This window comes from Ischnura elegans, chromosome 3 (assembly GCF_921293095.1).
Source record: "Ischnura elegans chromosome 3, ioIscEleg1.1, whole genome shotgun sequence".
Classification (NCBI taxonomy): domain Eukaryota; kingdom Metazoa; phylum Arthropoda; class Insecta; order Odonata; family Coenagrionidae; genus Ischnura; species Ischnura elegans.
In genome coordinates, this window is record NC_060248.1 from 122,439,407 (window position 1) to 122,452,590 (window position 13,184).

General features: G+C 41.2%; 1 protein-coding gene across 1 annotated transcript in view; it reads left to right on the forward strand.

Moving 5' to 3' along the window:
- Positions 1-13,184, forward strand: part of LOC124155267 (ionotropic receptor 93a) — a 45,501-nt gene that overhangs the window by 11,825 nt on the left and 20,492 nt on the right. Inside the window, exons 7-10 of the mRNA XM_046528986.1 lie at positions 490-699; positions 7,175-7,396; positions 8,053-8,159; positions 11,040-11,163. Of these exons, the coding sequence (XP_046384942.1) occupies positions 490-699; positions 7,175-7,396; positions 8,053-8,159; positions 11,040-11,163 (663 nt within the window). The remainder of the gene's footprint in view (positions 1-489; positions 700-7,174; positions 7,397-8,052; positions 8,160-11,039; positions 11,164-13,184) is intronic.

Genomic DNA, 13,184 nt, shown 5'->3' on the forward strand with positions numbered 1-13,184 from the left:
GTCCTCGCCCTGCATAGTGCTGGTCATGGCCGTCCACCGCCCTAAGAAGGGGTCCGGCACGGGCCGGGGTACTTACAAGGGAGTGCCACAAAAGTGGGTCTCAGATTTCAATCAAACTTTGTGGTGTTGTAGTCCATTGGGAGCTGTCCACGAATCACCCCCCTTATGGGATTATATAGCCAATAGTTTAAACAAAAAACGCAGTTAAACATTTGCAGGTGAAATGTTTGAGATGTTGAAACCACACACAAAGTTTGATTGAAATCTGAGACCCACTTTTGTGACACTCCCCTTGTTAGTTCAGACTGTGCCCAAAGTGCGAGTTCCACCACGCCTCACCGCGTCTGGCTTACTCCAAAGGCGCCAAATCTAAAATTGCGGGCACGCTTGAAAATTTCGAATGTTCGTGTATCTGAAAGTTCGCAAGTCGAATGTTCGTAAGTAGAGAACTTACTGCCCATGCGCTGCGTGCATGATTTGATCCCGCAGGTGTCTGTGCCGGCGGATGAGCAGAGGGGAGCCGAGGGGAGCGGCATTTTGCGCCGGGAGCTGTCCCATTTGATGTCTGCGCTGGCCAAGAGCGTGGCTCGCCTGGAGGAGGCGGAGCGCGAGCTGTACAGCCGCGTGTCGGAGGAGGAGTGGGAGGCGCTGAGACCGACCGCCGCAGACCGCCGACACGCACTGCTCTCCTACCTCAAGGCGAGTAATTACGGCCGGATGGCCGGAGCGAAATACTTAATTGAGCAATTTAGGAAAAATTAGCTGGATTGTAAGTACATTTTCCTGTATCCGATGGACAGGGAAGTTCGTAAGTCGATTTGTAATGCCTTGGTTTCATCAGACGATTACCTAATCAAGCGTTTATTTGGCTCCTTAAAAGTAGTTACTTCAAGCAAACTGTAACTTGATGTGTTTTTTATAGTTTCCTATATTCTAGCAAAAAGTTCTCACGAAAACTGGCGTTTCTAGGCCACAAAAGAAGCCAAAAATTTGCTTCGGGGGAGCTTCGACCGAATGCAGATTGCTTTTATTGATATTTTTTCAAATCGCACATTGGAAAGCAATAAATTTGATTAAATGAGCTATATATTTCGTTTGCATAATTCTACTTGCTGAATTCATCGTTTATTGGCATTCGTTGTGAAGCGTGTTACTGTATCGAAAAATGGAGGGTCGTAGGATATATGTTCTTGGGCTAGTGGTCTCCTCTTTAGATTCATCGCGTGTAGTCGACCCAAGGAGAAAAATATTCGGGGAAGGGCTGAGGTCCTTTCATCCCTCTGCCTACGAGCCTATTTCTGGGACTCTCTAGATACGAGTTGTAGCGATTAAAAGAATACGTTTCAGGAATTCCAAGATGGCAAACGATTTTCAAATATTAAGTCATGTTCCCAAAGTGGGAGTTTTGGACTTTTGTCATTTTCCTCTAGGCTACCCAAAGACCATTCCCGCCACTTTTCAGATTGTTAAACTTTTATTTCATGCGTAGATAGTATCGAGGCTCGAATAATTTCCTGTGCCTATGACTACAAACATTTATTTCATATGAAATATAATTTGATGCTTCCCCGGCGAATGATGTGGGTAATTTCTTCTCAGAGGATGAGCCCCAAGTAGGAGCTTGAAACGTTGGCCGCTGTGGATAAATTAACCCGGTGGGAATCCCGGGAAGAGTTTACCCCATTTCTTTCATACTCAACGCCGCGACCCAAAGTTTAGGAGTTTCATGCCTGTGCCTATCACTGCCACCTTTTTTCGATAAAAACCTAACATTGGGATTTGAAAATGAGAGAACTTTAACCCTTGCTCAGCTTTGGCATTACAGAAGTGAGTAAACGATGAAAAAAATTCTTCCAGGGCAGTCAGTCACCAAATTTCTTACAATTCCATTTCTTCTTCCCTGAAATGAGAGCATTAATGAGTAGTACAAATTTTAGAGCAATATCGATGATGAAGTCTTATACATTCATATGATAAGACCGAGATAAGAGGACTCACATGAATGGGCAATAATTAATATAATAAGGTAACTAGGAAGCTATTTCTGCCCTAAAATGTAACTTACTCATAAAGGTCATAAAGCATATCTGATATCACATGAGAAGCAGGCTTAGCATGAATGGAACATAATGAAGATGAGGTAAAGGAGGAGTCATTTCTGCCCTAATATGCTCCCTAGTTGTAAATCATACACAGGATGTTTCAGGAGGAATCTGCAGTTCTTCAGGAGGTGGTAGGGTATAAAATTGAAAGCATTTTTGTCCTATAAACATGGGGTGGCAACTCCATTGTTACTAAGCTATGGTAACACAAACATTTTGTTGGATGCACTTTGCAATTACCATGGAAACGCAGAATAAGACATTATGCTGTGCAGGAAGCGATCTGAAACTTGCGCTGATTGTGCTTGATATGTGTTTCCTTTATTTTATGCCAACCACAAAGAGAATGGTGGCATATTTCTACAATGATGAACATCACCCGTGAATTCATTCCCCTTCAGTACATCACCTTTGTGTCAATCTTCCACTGTCATAGTCAATCACCACGGTAGTTATAATATCTAACGTTATTCACAGTCCCCTGTAAGAATAAGCTAACATTCTCCTGAAACGTGAAGCTATTGCCGATTCATCCTGGAACACCTTCTATATTAAGAAATCCAAAGAGGGATAGGATCAAAATGAATGAGCAATAATGAAGATGAGGTAACTAGAAAGATATTTCCGCTCATGTAATGCGTTGCCTCCAGTGGCGCAGCGAGGGGGGGTTTTGGGGGATAAAACCCCCCCAGAGCTCAGAATATTTTTCAGTTTAACACATTTCACTTAATTGGATTAATATTATTTATACAAAAGTGTAAACTTTAGTAAAATATCCCTCAGAAGGCCGTAAAACTCACCATTTTCAACCATTTATCTGAAAAATTTTCAAGGGGAGGGCCCTCGCACCTCCCCCTTACCCTGGCGAGTATTCCACACCCTCAGACACCACAGTCTTTGCACCTAAAATCTAAAGGGGAGGGCCCTTAGCCTTAATTCCAATCTGCGCCCCTGTAACACGGGGGTCGGGCTAAGTGGGGATAATCTCCCAGCAGTAGTGGGGATCCGAAAAATTACCATTCTATCTAGTGTAAATTGTGCACCCAAGTGGGAAGTATAGCCCGCCCCCCCCCCATAGATCCACCACTGCAAGAAGCCATTTATGTCCTAATACTGTTTTATGATATGCTAAGTTGTCCGTAGGAAATTAGTGATTAGAGTGAGAAATTTCTATTTCAAGTACTTACGAGATAAAACTTTCAGAACCGCTTAGGTTTTCTCTTCTTGGTTTACTTGTCCTCCAGTTCTGAAAAAATAATTTTCATAAATAACTTGCTGTCAAACAATATAATATGAAACTATTAGAATATTCACTTACTTATGCAAAGCCAAAGCTGAGCGAGGGTTAGAGGCAAGAAGTACAGTCACTTTCAAAAGTAGGTCCCCACGGCCAGCGCGAGCAACTACGTTTTTCTCGGAGGTCGAACTTCGGGTATTGGCTATGCCTTCTGTGTCTTGAACGGGCCAGTTTGACTTACTCTCACCGTCCGCGCAAGTCTTCCCGAGGCATTCTTCACTATTCCTAAATTCTTCGCGACTTCCCCGACTCCCAGTGCCACAACACAAGGCGAAGCATATGTTCTCAGTCATGGGATTCCCACCCTGATAGTATTCTGAGATGGATATTCCGAGTAGTCTGGCTTGCACTAAAAAATAACGAGACGTATCTGCGTCGCAACGCACATATGAGGAAGAAACGAAAATTGGAATTTACGTCTGAAAGAGTATTCAAAAAGTTTCCTACAAAATAACCTTCTAGATTATACCTTTAAAACATTATTACCAACGCCATCAATATATATTGCTCTATGTTTAAGTATTTCAAACACACTGTTTGGCGCATTCATTATTCCTAACAATTTTCTTAGGATACATATGTTTACCATGGTTTATACTACATTTTTCTACGTGTCTCATCACGCGAGAAATCAAAAATATTAATGTGCGCTAAATTGTAATGTTTAATTCTGTATCATATTTATTCCAGTCGTTACTACCATATCCTATATGAACAAATATTTAAATAATGCTTTATACATTCGAGGTATCAGGAAGTAATTAACCGATATCTTTATGTTCATCGAAAGTTCGAATGTCTTAATAGCTACCATAAATATATTTTCTATAATGAAAATACCAACGGAAGCATTAATTACATGACTTGTGTGCCTATTTCTTACCATTTAAAGGCACATTAATACTATATGTTTTATCTTTGCCCCTTCATTGAGAGGTTAACTCTTCCCCCTTTTTCGTTTCTTTTTTTTCTGCTAAAACCAGTCGTAATTGGCGCCTGCTGATATCATGCAGGTCAATATCCTACACATTATTATGTATAAGTGATTTTACATCATAAATAGACCTTAAGCTCATGTAATGAATACCTTGAGTCAGTCTTACGTGCGAACAAATACTGATCATATTCCTACTGACACTAAACTACGCACGCATAATATTCATCCGATAAAAATATACCGTGTTGGGTACCTAATGACTATTTCTGCATTATTAATACAAATTAAACTTATGAGCTGCCAAATATACTGCTTGGGATGTAGCGTTTGACGGTGTGGAAACTTAGGCGACGACAAAAGAGGGACAAGCAAAGAATGAAGGCATCCGAGATGTGAGTATAAAAAAGAAAGGAAAAGGTGAGAAGGATGGAGAGGAAAAAAAGAAGAAATGCTATCCATGGTCGAGAGATTTTTGGTTAGGGGGGAGGGGAAGGATGAAAGTAAGGATATGGTTAGAATGAAAGGGCCTAATGCGAATGGGCGTCACTTTTAATTAAAGGGGTAAGTTCAAGTTGGGAGGGGCGCAGACACGGTGATTCGTAAAATCTTCAATTCAGAAAGGCAGGTAAATGATGTTTTTCTATGACCACCATAACTGGTTGACTCACCATCATAACTCCACGCACATGTTGCTTGCACTGTTTTTCTTAAAAAAATTAACAATATTAATGTAAGGGTATTTCCCATAAACAAAAGGACAACACTTCCTACGACGCATTATGGTCTAACAGCCTGCCATTTCACTTGATGCCAATAAACATCTCGCTGCTTCTTTTAGTGAAAATTTATGTTTATCTTAAAAGCAATTCAATAAAATTTAAAGACAATCCAATTGCTTATTCGAAAAAATAATGCAAAATTATCTTCTCCCATAAAAAATCGCCGTACCGGTAGTTTTGACCGGTAAAAATTAAAAAACTTCTTCTGATTTTCTATTCACAGTATGGGAATAAGTTGCGTTATTCAAAATGTAGGCACTACTTGGGGAGTGACTGCTATTTAACTTGTAAACATTGAAAAAATGTCTGAAAATCTTTAACCGCCGGCATGGATGAACGCGATGACGGATGGTAACCGTGACGCAAATGACAATATTTACATAGGCGTATATATTTACGTATTTTTCACCAGGCGATGTGAAGAAAAAATATTGGAGTAACATGCTCGAAATGCTCCGAAAATTTATTTGCACAATATGTTTTGTATAATTTTACCAAACTAAACAGATGTCTCCTCTCTTCCTCGTGCGATGGGTTACTTGCCGGAAAAACCCATATATTCTTCTCCGCTTTCTTCGGTGGTGGAATTGTTTGGCTGTGTGGGGGGGGGGGGGGAGGTTCACGCGGCCTTCCTACCTCTGAAATCGTGCGTGGGGCTCTTGACGACGGTTAAAGTAGTCAAGTTGCACCATTTGTACTACCTGATCAAGTTGAATCGATCCCCAGTGGACAAGGAACGTGTAAGCAATACGCGAAGGTCGACATCGGAGAATAACGGAGACGGCTGCGCCAGCTATGGGGACCGACTTTTGAAAGTGACTGTACCTTTAACGCCCTATCACTAAATGCCTCCGAGACTGGAGACCTTGCAGCAACCGTCTTCACATGACAGAAATTCTTGATCCTCCCCACCGAGTAATTAATTCCACACTGCTTCTTCTTCTTGTTCCACATGCACTTTATGTCAGTGGATGACAATTCTTCTATTTCGTTTAAGTCGTTCCTTAGACGTAAAATTGGTTATATTAGTTATTTGTGTCAAGTTGTTTGGCGGACTACAATGATATAATTTTCATGTAATCGTACAAATTGATATTAACACAAAAATGTATACAGCATCTTAACAACCGCGATGCAGAATACACAATAATGCACTCCTGAATCCATTGTTTGTAATCGACTGATGAATTTTACGTTTATGTTAACTATTGTCTACTACCACTCAACATCTATGCTATTGTGCAAACGATCTAAAAACTACAAACATGCTTACCTATTTAAATGCCATAGCACTGCGGCTACGTGCTTGCATTTTTCTGACTGTCCCGCTTTGCAAGAGCAATCAAACTTCCGGATCTCGATTTTTCATCAGTTGTTAGGCTAATGAGTCCGTTTATTTGAAGCGGCTCCTTGGTAAGGCCACTTGTTTGAAGAACAAGAGCCACTATTTTTAATTCACAGCCATTTCTTTGGTGAAGCCCCACAGTGATCACCAAACCCGCGTTTAAAACGCACTCCCCTTCAACGATATTTCGTTGGCTGCAATTTCCACCCAAATAACAAACAATTTCTTCATAAGTCACAAAAACTTTGCCACTCATCTTCCTTAGAATGCAATATAGTCCGAAAACGAAGAACGGTGCCGATCGGCGCAATCGAATCCACAGCAATAAGGAGAATCACGGAGATTGCAATTGAAATGTGTTGTTATTTACGAGAAGTATACCCGGACTGAGGGCCATTTTGGATTATGACGTCAGCGACGACAGCGCCGCTAGTGGTGATTTGGTTTCCGAATATTCGACAATTAGACACGAAGTTAGGAGATTTCAATACCTGTGCCTGTCACTGTTGCCTTTTCTCTCGTACTCGACATTGGGATCCGAAGTTAGGAGATTTCACTGACTGTGCCTGTCGCTGTTGCCTTTTTTTCGATACATAGATTGGGATTCGAAGATAAGAGATTTCAATGCCTCAATCTGTCTCTGCTGATTTTCTCTCATTCTTGACATTGGGACGTGACGTTAGGAGATTTCAATGCCTGTGCCTGTTCCTGCAGGAGAGCGTCCAAGGTGGGGAGGAAGAGGTGGATGAAGAGGACGATGTAGAGTGGCGTGTAGCGGCCGTGGTCACTTGGGGTTCTTCGACGTCCGGCAGCGCCGCCATGCTGCTCGCGGCCGCCACGTGGGACCCCAGGGTGGGCCTCCTCTCCTCTGATCACGTGTTCCCGCACTCGCGCCACGGATTCCGGGGCAAACGCGTGCAGATCGTCACTTTTCATGTGAGCACAGACTCCATCGTGTAAACAATAAATGCAAATGCTAAGTTAAAACATCGGTCCCACCATACATTTTTTCTATCGTCTCAGGCTCAACTTTACTTTAACATTTTAACTTTAATGAAATGAAAAACTTTGTTGTAGTCCACCAATTTATTTCGAGGTGTGTAAAAGGTAGTTTTTTTAGGCGTCCCAACTTGACAGCAACAAAGTTATCAAATATTGTCAGATATCTTCTTTTGATATTAACCGACACTCGATGGGAAACATGTAGCACTGTTATAAAACACATTTTCGATGTTGTTTAACAAATTTATATAATTTTTTTGCCTTGCCAAAGTGCTTCCCTTAAAAAGTGTTGAATAGCATTCTTACATAACATCTCCATTTAGAAGAACTGCATTCCATTGCAAAATTTCTTTAAACTATATTTTGTTACATTGTGTGAATGCGGCTTAAAATGTGAAATTAGTGGTTGCTAGCACAAGGAGGAGACTTTGCCGCATGCGGCACCGCTCGGACGGCGAGGAAATTATATAGTAGCGGTCACTTCATGTTTTATGCTAATGTGAGACTTATTTTGGTCTATTGTTGGACAATGCTCATGCCAATGAAATTAAAAAAATATGAATACCACAACTTTATGTATTTAATTTCAGAACCCTCCGTGGAGCACTCTATATCTGAATGATTCTGGCAGCATCGTCGAGCGAAAAGGATTGATATTTGACATACTGGACGAACTGGCCCGAAATTTGAATTTCAGGTAAGTTTACTCTCCGAAATAGGCGAAGTTATTCTGTAGCAGATACTTCATTGTGGGATCCTTGAACAGTAAGATAAAGAAAATCGATGCCGACTTTAAACTTCAAGATTAGCAAAAAGACAACGAATTCGTGGCAAAGAAGGTGTTCAAGTTTTTGTGCAAAGGACAGTGCACGGACAATGTTTATTCTAAAATCGGCATGGGTATAAAATCATCGAGCATGCAGCTTCTTCGAATCTTCGATGCTTCCTTCACAACCAGGGGGAAAATGGTAGTTCTACATAATTCATCTAGGATAACCATGAAACATCTTGGATGGCTAGCCTTTAGCCACACATGCTTATTATTTTGAAGTACTATATCCCATTTAAAATTTTACTTAGGGCTGGGAGACTAATATTTGCGTAGGAGTGCGTAAGCCAGCAAAACCCCACACAGGTCAAAATGAGTGAATGCTTAGCACTCCATCTTAGGTGGGGCGGAGAAAGCAACATATCGACTTACAAACCTCTTTCAAAAATCCTTCAAAATTTCAGGGCTCTCACCAAGACCTCGAGAATTTTCATCAGGAATATGAATGAAATGAGTTCCGAGAGGAAATAAATGGTGCCTCTCAGAATTATATATCTGGAACAAGTGTTGAACGTTTAGTCGGCGAAGAATTACCCAAGTTTCAGTAAGCAGTAATGTGCAAAAGTGACAGCACATTCGATCGGCTAGAGGTGTCAGCACAGGCCGACTGGAGGACCATCCCAGTTAGAAAATCCTTGAAACTACTCCCACAGAATTCCTTAGACTTTAGTACAGAATTTCTGTAATTCCTTAAAATATTGAGACTCTTTTGAAAATGAATTACCTACTTAAGAATTCCATTTCAACTTCCGTGAGGTACTAATGAATTTCTAAGAACGATGTGTAGAAATTCCTTATGATAAATATCTAGCTAAGTACACGGTTATAAAAAATAGATTTCTAAAAAGAGAAAAATTTCGAAAACCTCAAATAACTTGGAAAAAAATAGAATTTCATCACGCACTTCTTCAGTAGATGATTCTGCCTCGACCTGAGGAATAATGGGAATAATAATCGGATCGCTGTCTCCAACGGAGCCACCCAGTTTTCCAACCAAGATCAGCGGATAGAGTTAATATAATTTCGTACCGAATGTTATACCTGCTCTATTAGAAGAAGTGCCTTTAGCTGTGTGGCAAAAACTGTACTTAAAACAAGATGGAGAACCTTCTCATTTTGATGTTAATCGCCGGGGTATACTCGATGGTAGAGTAGTAGGTGACAGATGAATAGAATAGAGATGAAAGAATTGCCTGGTCTCCGCGCTCTCTGGACTAATACCTGCTTTACTTTTACTTGAGCGGGCATTTGAAAGCTCTTGTGCATCGAACTGCGCGAAAACGTACGTATTGTGTAATGAGGGCCGGAAATTTTGTCAAGGAGCGGGGCCAAATATCAGCCGGTAAAGCCACACCCATCGAGAAGTCTCTATTATTTTTATTTGAAAATAAATGAGTAAATACCGAAGAGGATACTATAGTAAACTCCATTGCCGACTGATGATGATCTTCATTTGAAATTCCCGCCTTTCCCTGGGGTCTCGACGGTTGTCGAGAAGGGGCGAGACTGTCTGTCAAGAATCCCGGCCCAAACGAGACTCTCGCACAGCACTAGGTATTTACAAGATTTCAGGGCCAACTGCAACTAACAATTAGTTAATGACTCGAGTAATTCAGAGCGAAATCTGCCGTCTTCGAGGCGTAGATTCTGGAGCGGGCGCCATTTGATCCGCTTCGCCCCATTTAACCCTCCGATCCACCCTTCAATTCGAAACCCAAGTCACCGATGGCTGCGCTGACGGTGCAGGAGGAATTGCCCAATATGACCTACGCTTCGAGGATAGTGTTGCGATGATAACATTGGAGTAATCGGATAAATCGTCGATCCACATAGAAAAATAAAGTAGAAAATGTCAAGAAGGATTTCTCCTTGTTTCGAGGAGGTATTTTGATACCTAGAGGCAGTGGCAAATAGCAATGAAGATTGAGGAAGTAATCAATTATAGCAGAAGTATTCGCTACGAGCTCAAGGTGATTACATAAAGGGTTCCTAATAACCATAAATCCGGGACTTAGATAAAAAACACCATTCTTACAATAGTAGAGTAGAAAAGAAAAAGTGATTGCTCGCCTACACATTGAGACCTTTCTTAAACGCCTTAAGCCCATGAACCACCGTCACAGTAAATGATGGATTGTAGCAATGAATGGCAGCCAAAAGGTATTATGCAGAAATATGAATGCATAAAATAAATTACTTACGACGTTATGATGAGCTAAATAAAAAAATCATAGAATACCCGACAATGCCAATGATTATTTAACGTGGTTTCCAGTGACATCGTGGCAAAATTAGCAATGCCTTCACGGGCGACTTTATAGTTGCCGCAACTAAAAAGTCGCCTGTGCGCGGAGCCACAGTCAATGCCGTGTGTTTCATTTGAAATTCCTCAAAGCAACTAAATAGTTGTTTAATGAAAGTTGCCAGTGCGAGGGGGCCTTAACTGTTATTCAGAAGTGTGTTTTGTGTGTTTTGGCTAATACAAGATTTTATTAAATTTTATCACAAATTTCTTGGTTACGAAAGTGTACATTAAAAATTTTGAGGCAAAAAAATTGACAAAAGTGTTGCATGACTATTATGTATTTGTGTATTATGTTTAGTGCCGGAACGGCGTTCCGGTACCATGAAACCACTTGTGTATTCCTGAGGTCAGGTGCTTGGTATCCTCGGGGCTCTACTTCCGAATTTGGCCGATGGTTGTCGTCTCCCTCGCGTGTGGATTCTCGAATATTCTCTTCTTCGCAGCTACTCGCTCGTACACCCCAAGGAGGACCGCGGAGGGGCGAGGCGGGAGGAGGACGCCCCCGGCACGCCCAGAAACCTCTCGGCCCTGGCCGCCGGCGCCGTCGAAATCGTCCGCCGCGGAGAGGTGAGCGAAATCTACACCTGCATCCACGAGGTACCGTGCAATCTACCCCCAGGGTTCGTGATACAGGGTGATTCCAAACCAGGCACGCAGCGCCCATCTTAGCCTTAATCAGAAACTCCCTCGTTCACCGGACTCAGGCAAAAGCATAGGCGGATCTAGGGGGGGGGGGGGGGGGGGTCAGGGGGGCACGTGCTCCCCAAGACCCTTAAAAAATATTAAAGATTTTTAATACGGTCCCATTATCATTGCGTTCGTTTTCTATTACGAGGTATCCTTTTGCCCCCCCCCCCCCCAGAAAAAAAAATCCTGGATACGGCCTTGCTTGTGCCCCCCCAGAAAGAAATCCTGGATTCGCCCCTGGGCAAAAGCATTAAGGACAACGACACGCGGTCAGACCAGACAGTAGGAGAGTGCTAAGGACTAGAATATTCTTCATAATTATCATCACTGGTCAACAATCCTAAGATTGGTTTGAAGCAGACCTCCACTTAATTATCCTATCAGCTAATCTTTTCACACCTACGTATTTCTTCTCTTTCACATCCTTCTTTCCTGCTCCACATAGGCGGATTTAGGGGGGGGGGAGGGGCACGTGGGCATGTACTCCCCCCAGACGCTCAAAAAAAAAACAAGATTTTTGATATGGTTATCATTACGTTCGTTTTTTTGTATCACAGAGCCTCAATCATTTAATTTAATACCAATAACTATCGTATCAAAATAAAGAGAATAATTTCTACGGTAATCAATAGTTTTATTTTGTTTTTAATCTCAAATATGAGAAAACATGTCAGACACTTGTGCCCCATTCAGAAAAAAATCCTGGATCCGCCCCTGCTGTTCCATATATTTCATTCGAGAACTTTCTTTTCCGTTCTTGCCATCTGCTTGTCCTTAGACGATTGTCTGCATCAGGCCATCAAAATATGGCCTATAATTTTATACCGTCTTCTAGACAAGGTTTTCATGAGGCTTCTATTCACTCCTATTCTTCTTAGGACGAATATGCTATCATGCAAATAAAGCTACTAGTTAGTAGTGGCGGATCCATTAGGTGGGCTATAGATTCCCCTTGAGTATCCAATTAGGCAAATGATTAATTTGTTCGGACCCCCAATACCACTGGAAGGTTATCCTATAGGCCCCTCACCTTTTTTCTTATCCTGGATCCGTTACTGCTAGTTCGTAATGGAAAATTGAAAAGTTAGCGCGGTAAGTGGTTCATGCATGAGTTATGACATGCCAAAAAATTCATGAAGATAGTTACTATTTACAAAAATAATAACTAATTTACTACACATGCAGATCCTATTTTACCTAGTCCAAGTAAAGCTATCCTAGAGATAAACTATGGCAGGTATTATGGTCCTTCGGATTTTTAGATAGATTGAAAGAGAGTAAGCCTTACAGTGAATTGAAGAAGGCAGTGCTGGAAGGAAAGGGAGGCTCCCAGATCACTTCTTGAACACTCTATGGAAACCTACCTTAATCGGTAGAGTACTATAATAATAATAATAATAGTACGAGGAATAAACGACATGTTAAATCTATCGGTGCTGCTGTCTAATCCCCTAATATTATCCTTGTGAACGTTTCTACCATAATAATTAGGCTCTCTAAGAATATCTTGAACCAGTGATGTAGCGATGGGGGTCCGGTCCCCCCCCTAAATATAAAAGCACACTCACTTTGCATCACAAAAGAAAACAAAAAATTGAAAAATCATGGATTTACAAAAGATTTCTTTGAAAAATGAAGTTTTATCGATTATGAAAAGTGCTATAATTAGTTTAAAACCCTCTACTTAATAGCCTGTTTTTCAAAATGACCCCCCCGAAAAATTCCTGGCTACCCCACTTTCTTTAACACCAGGCAATAAGTATTCATTGAATTTTCCGCAAAAGATTAAATGTATTTTTCCCTTTGATAGGTTAGTCTTTCCCTTTTTAAATTACTAATTAAATCAGTTACACTAATATATTTATCATACAATTTTTTAATACAAATATTGCTACTCGCCT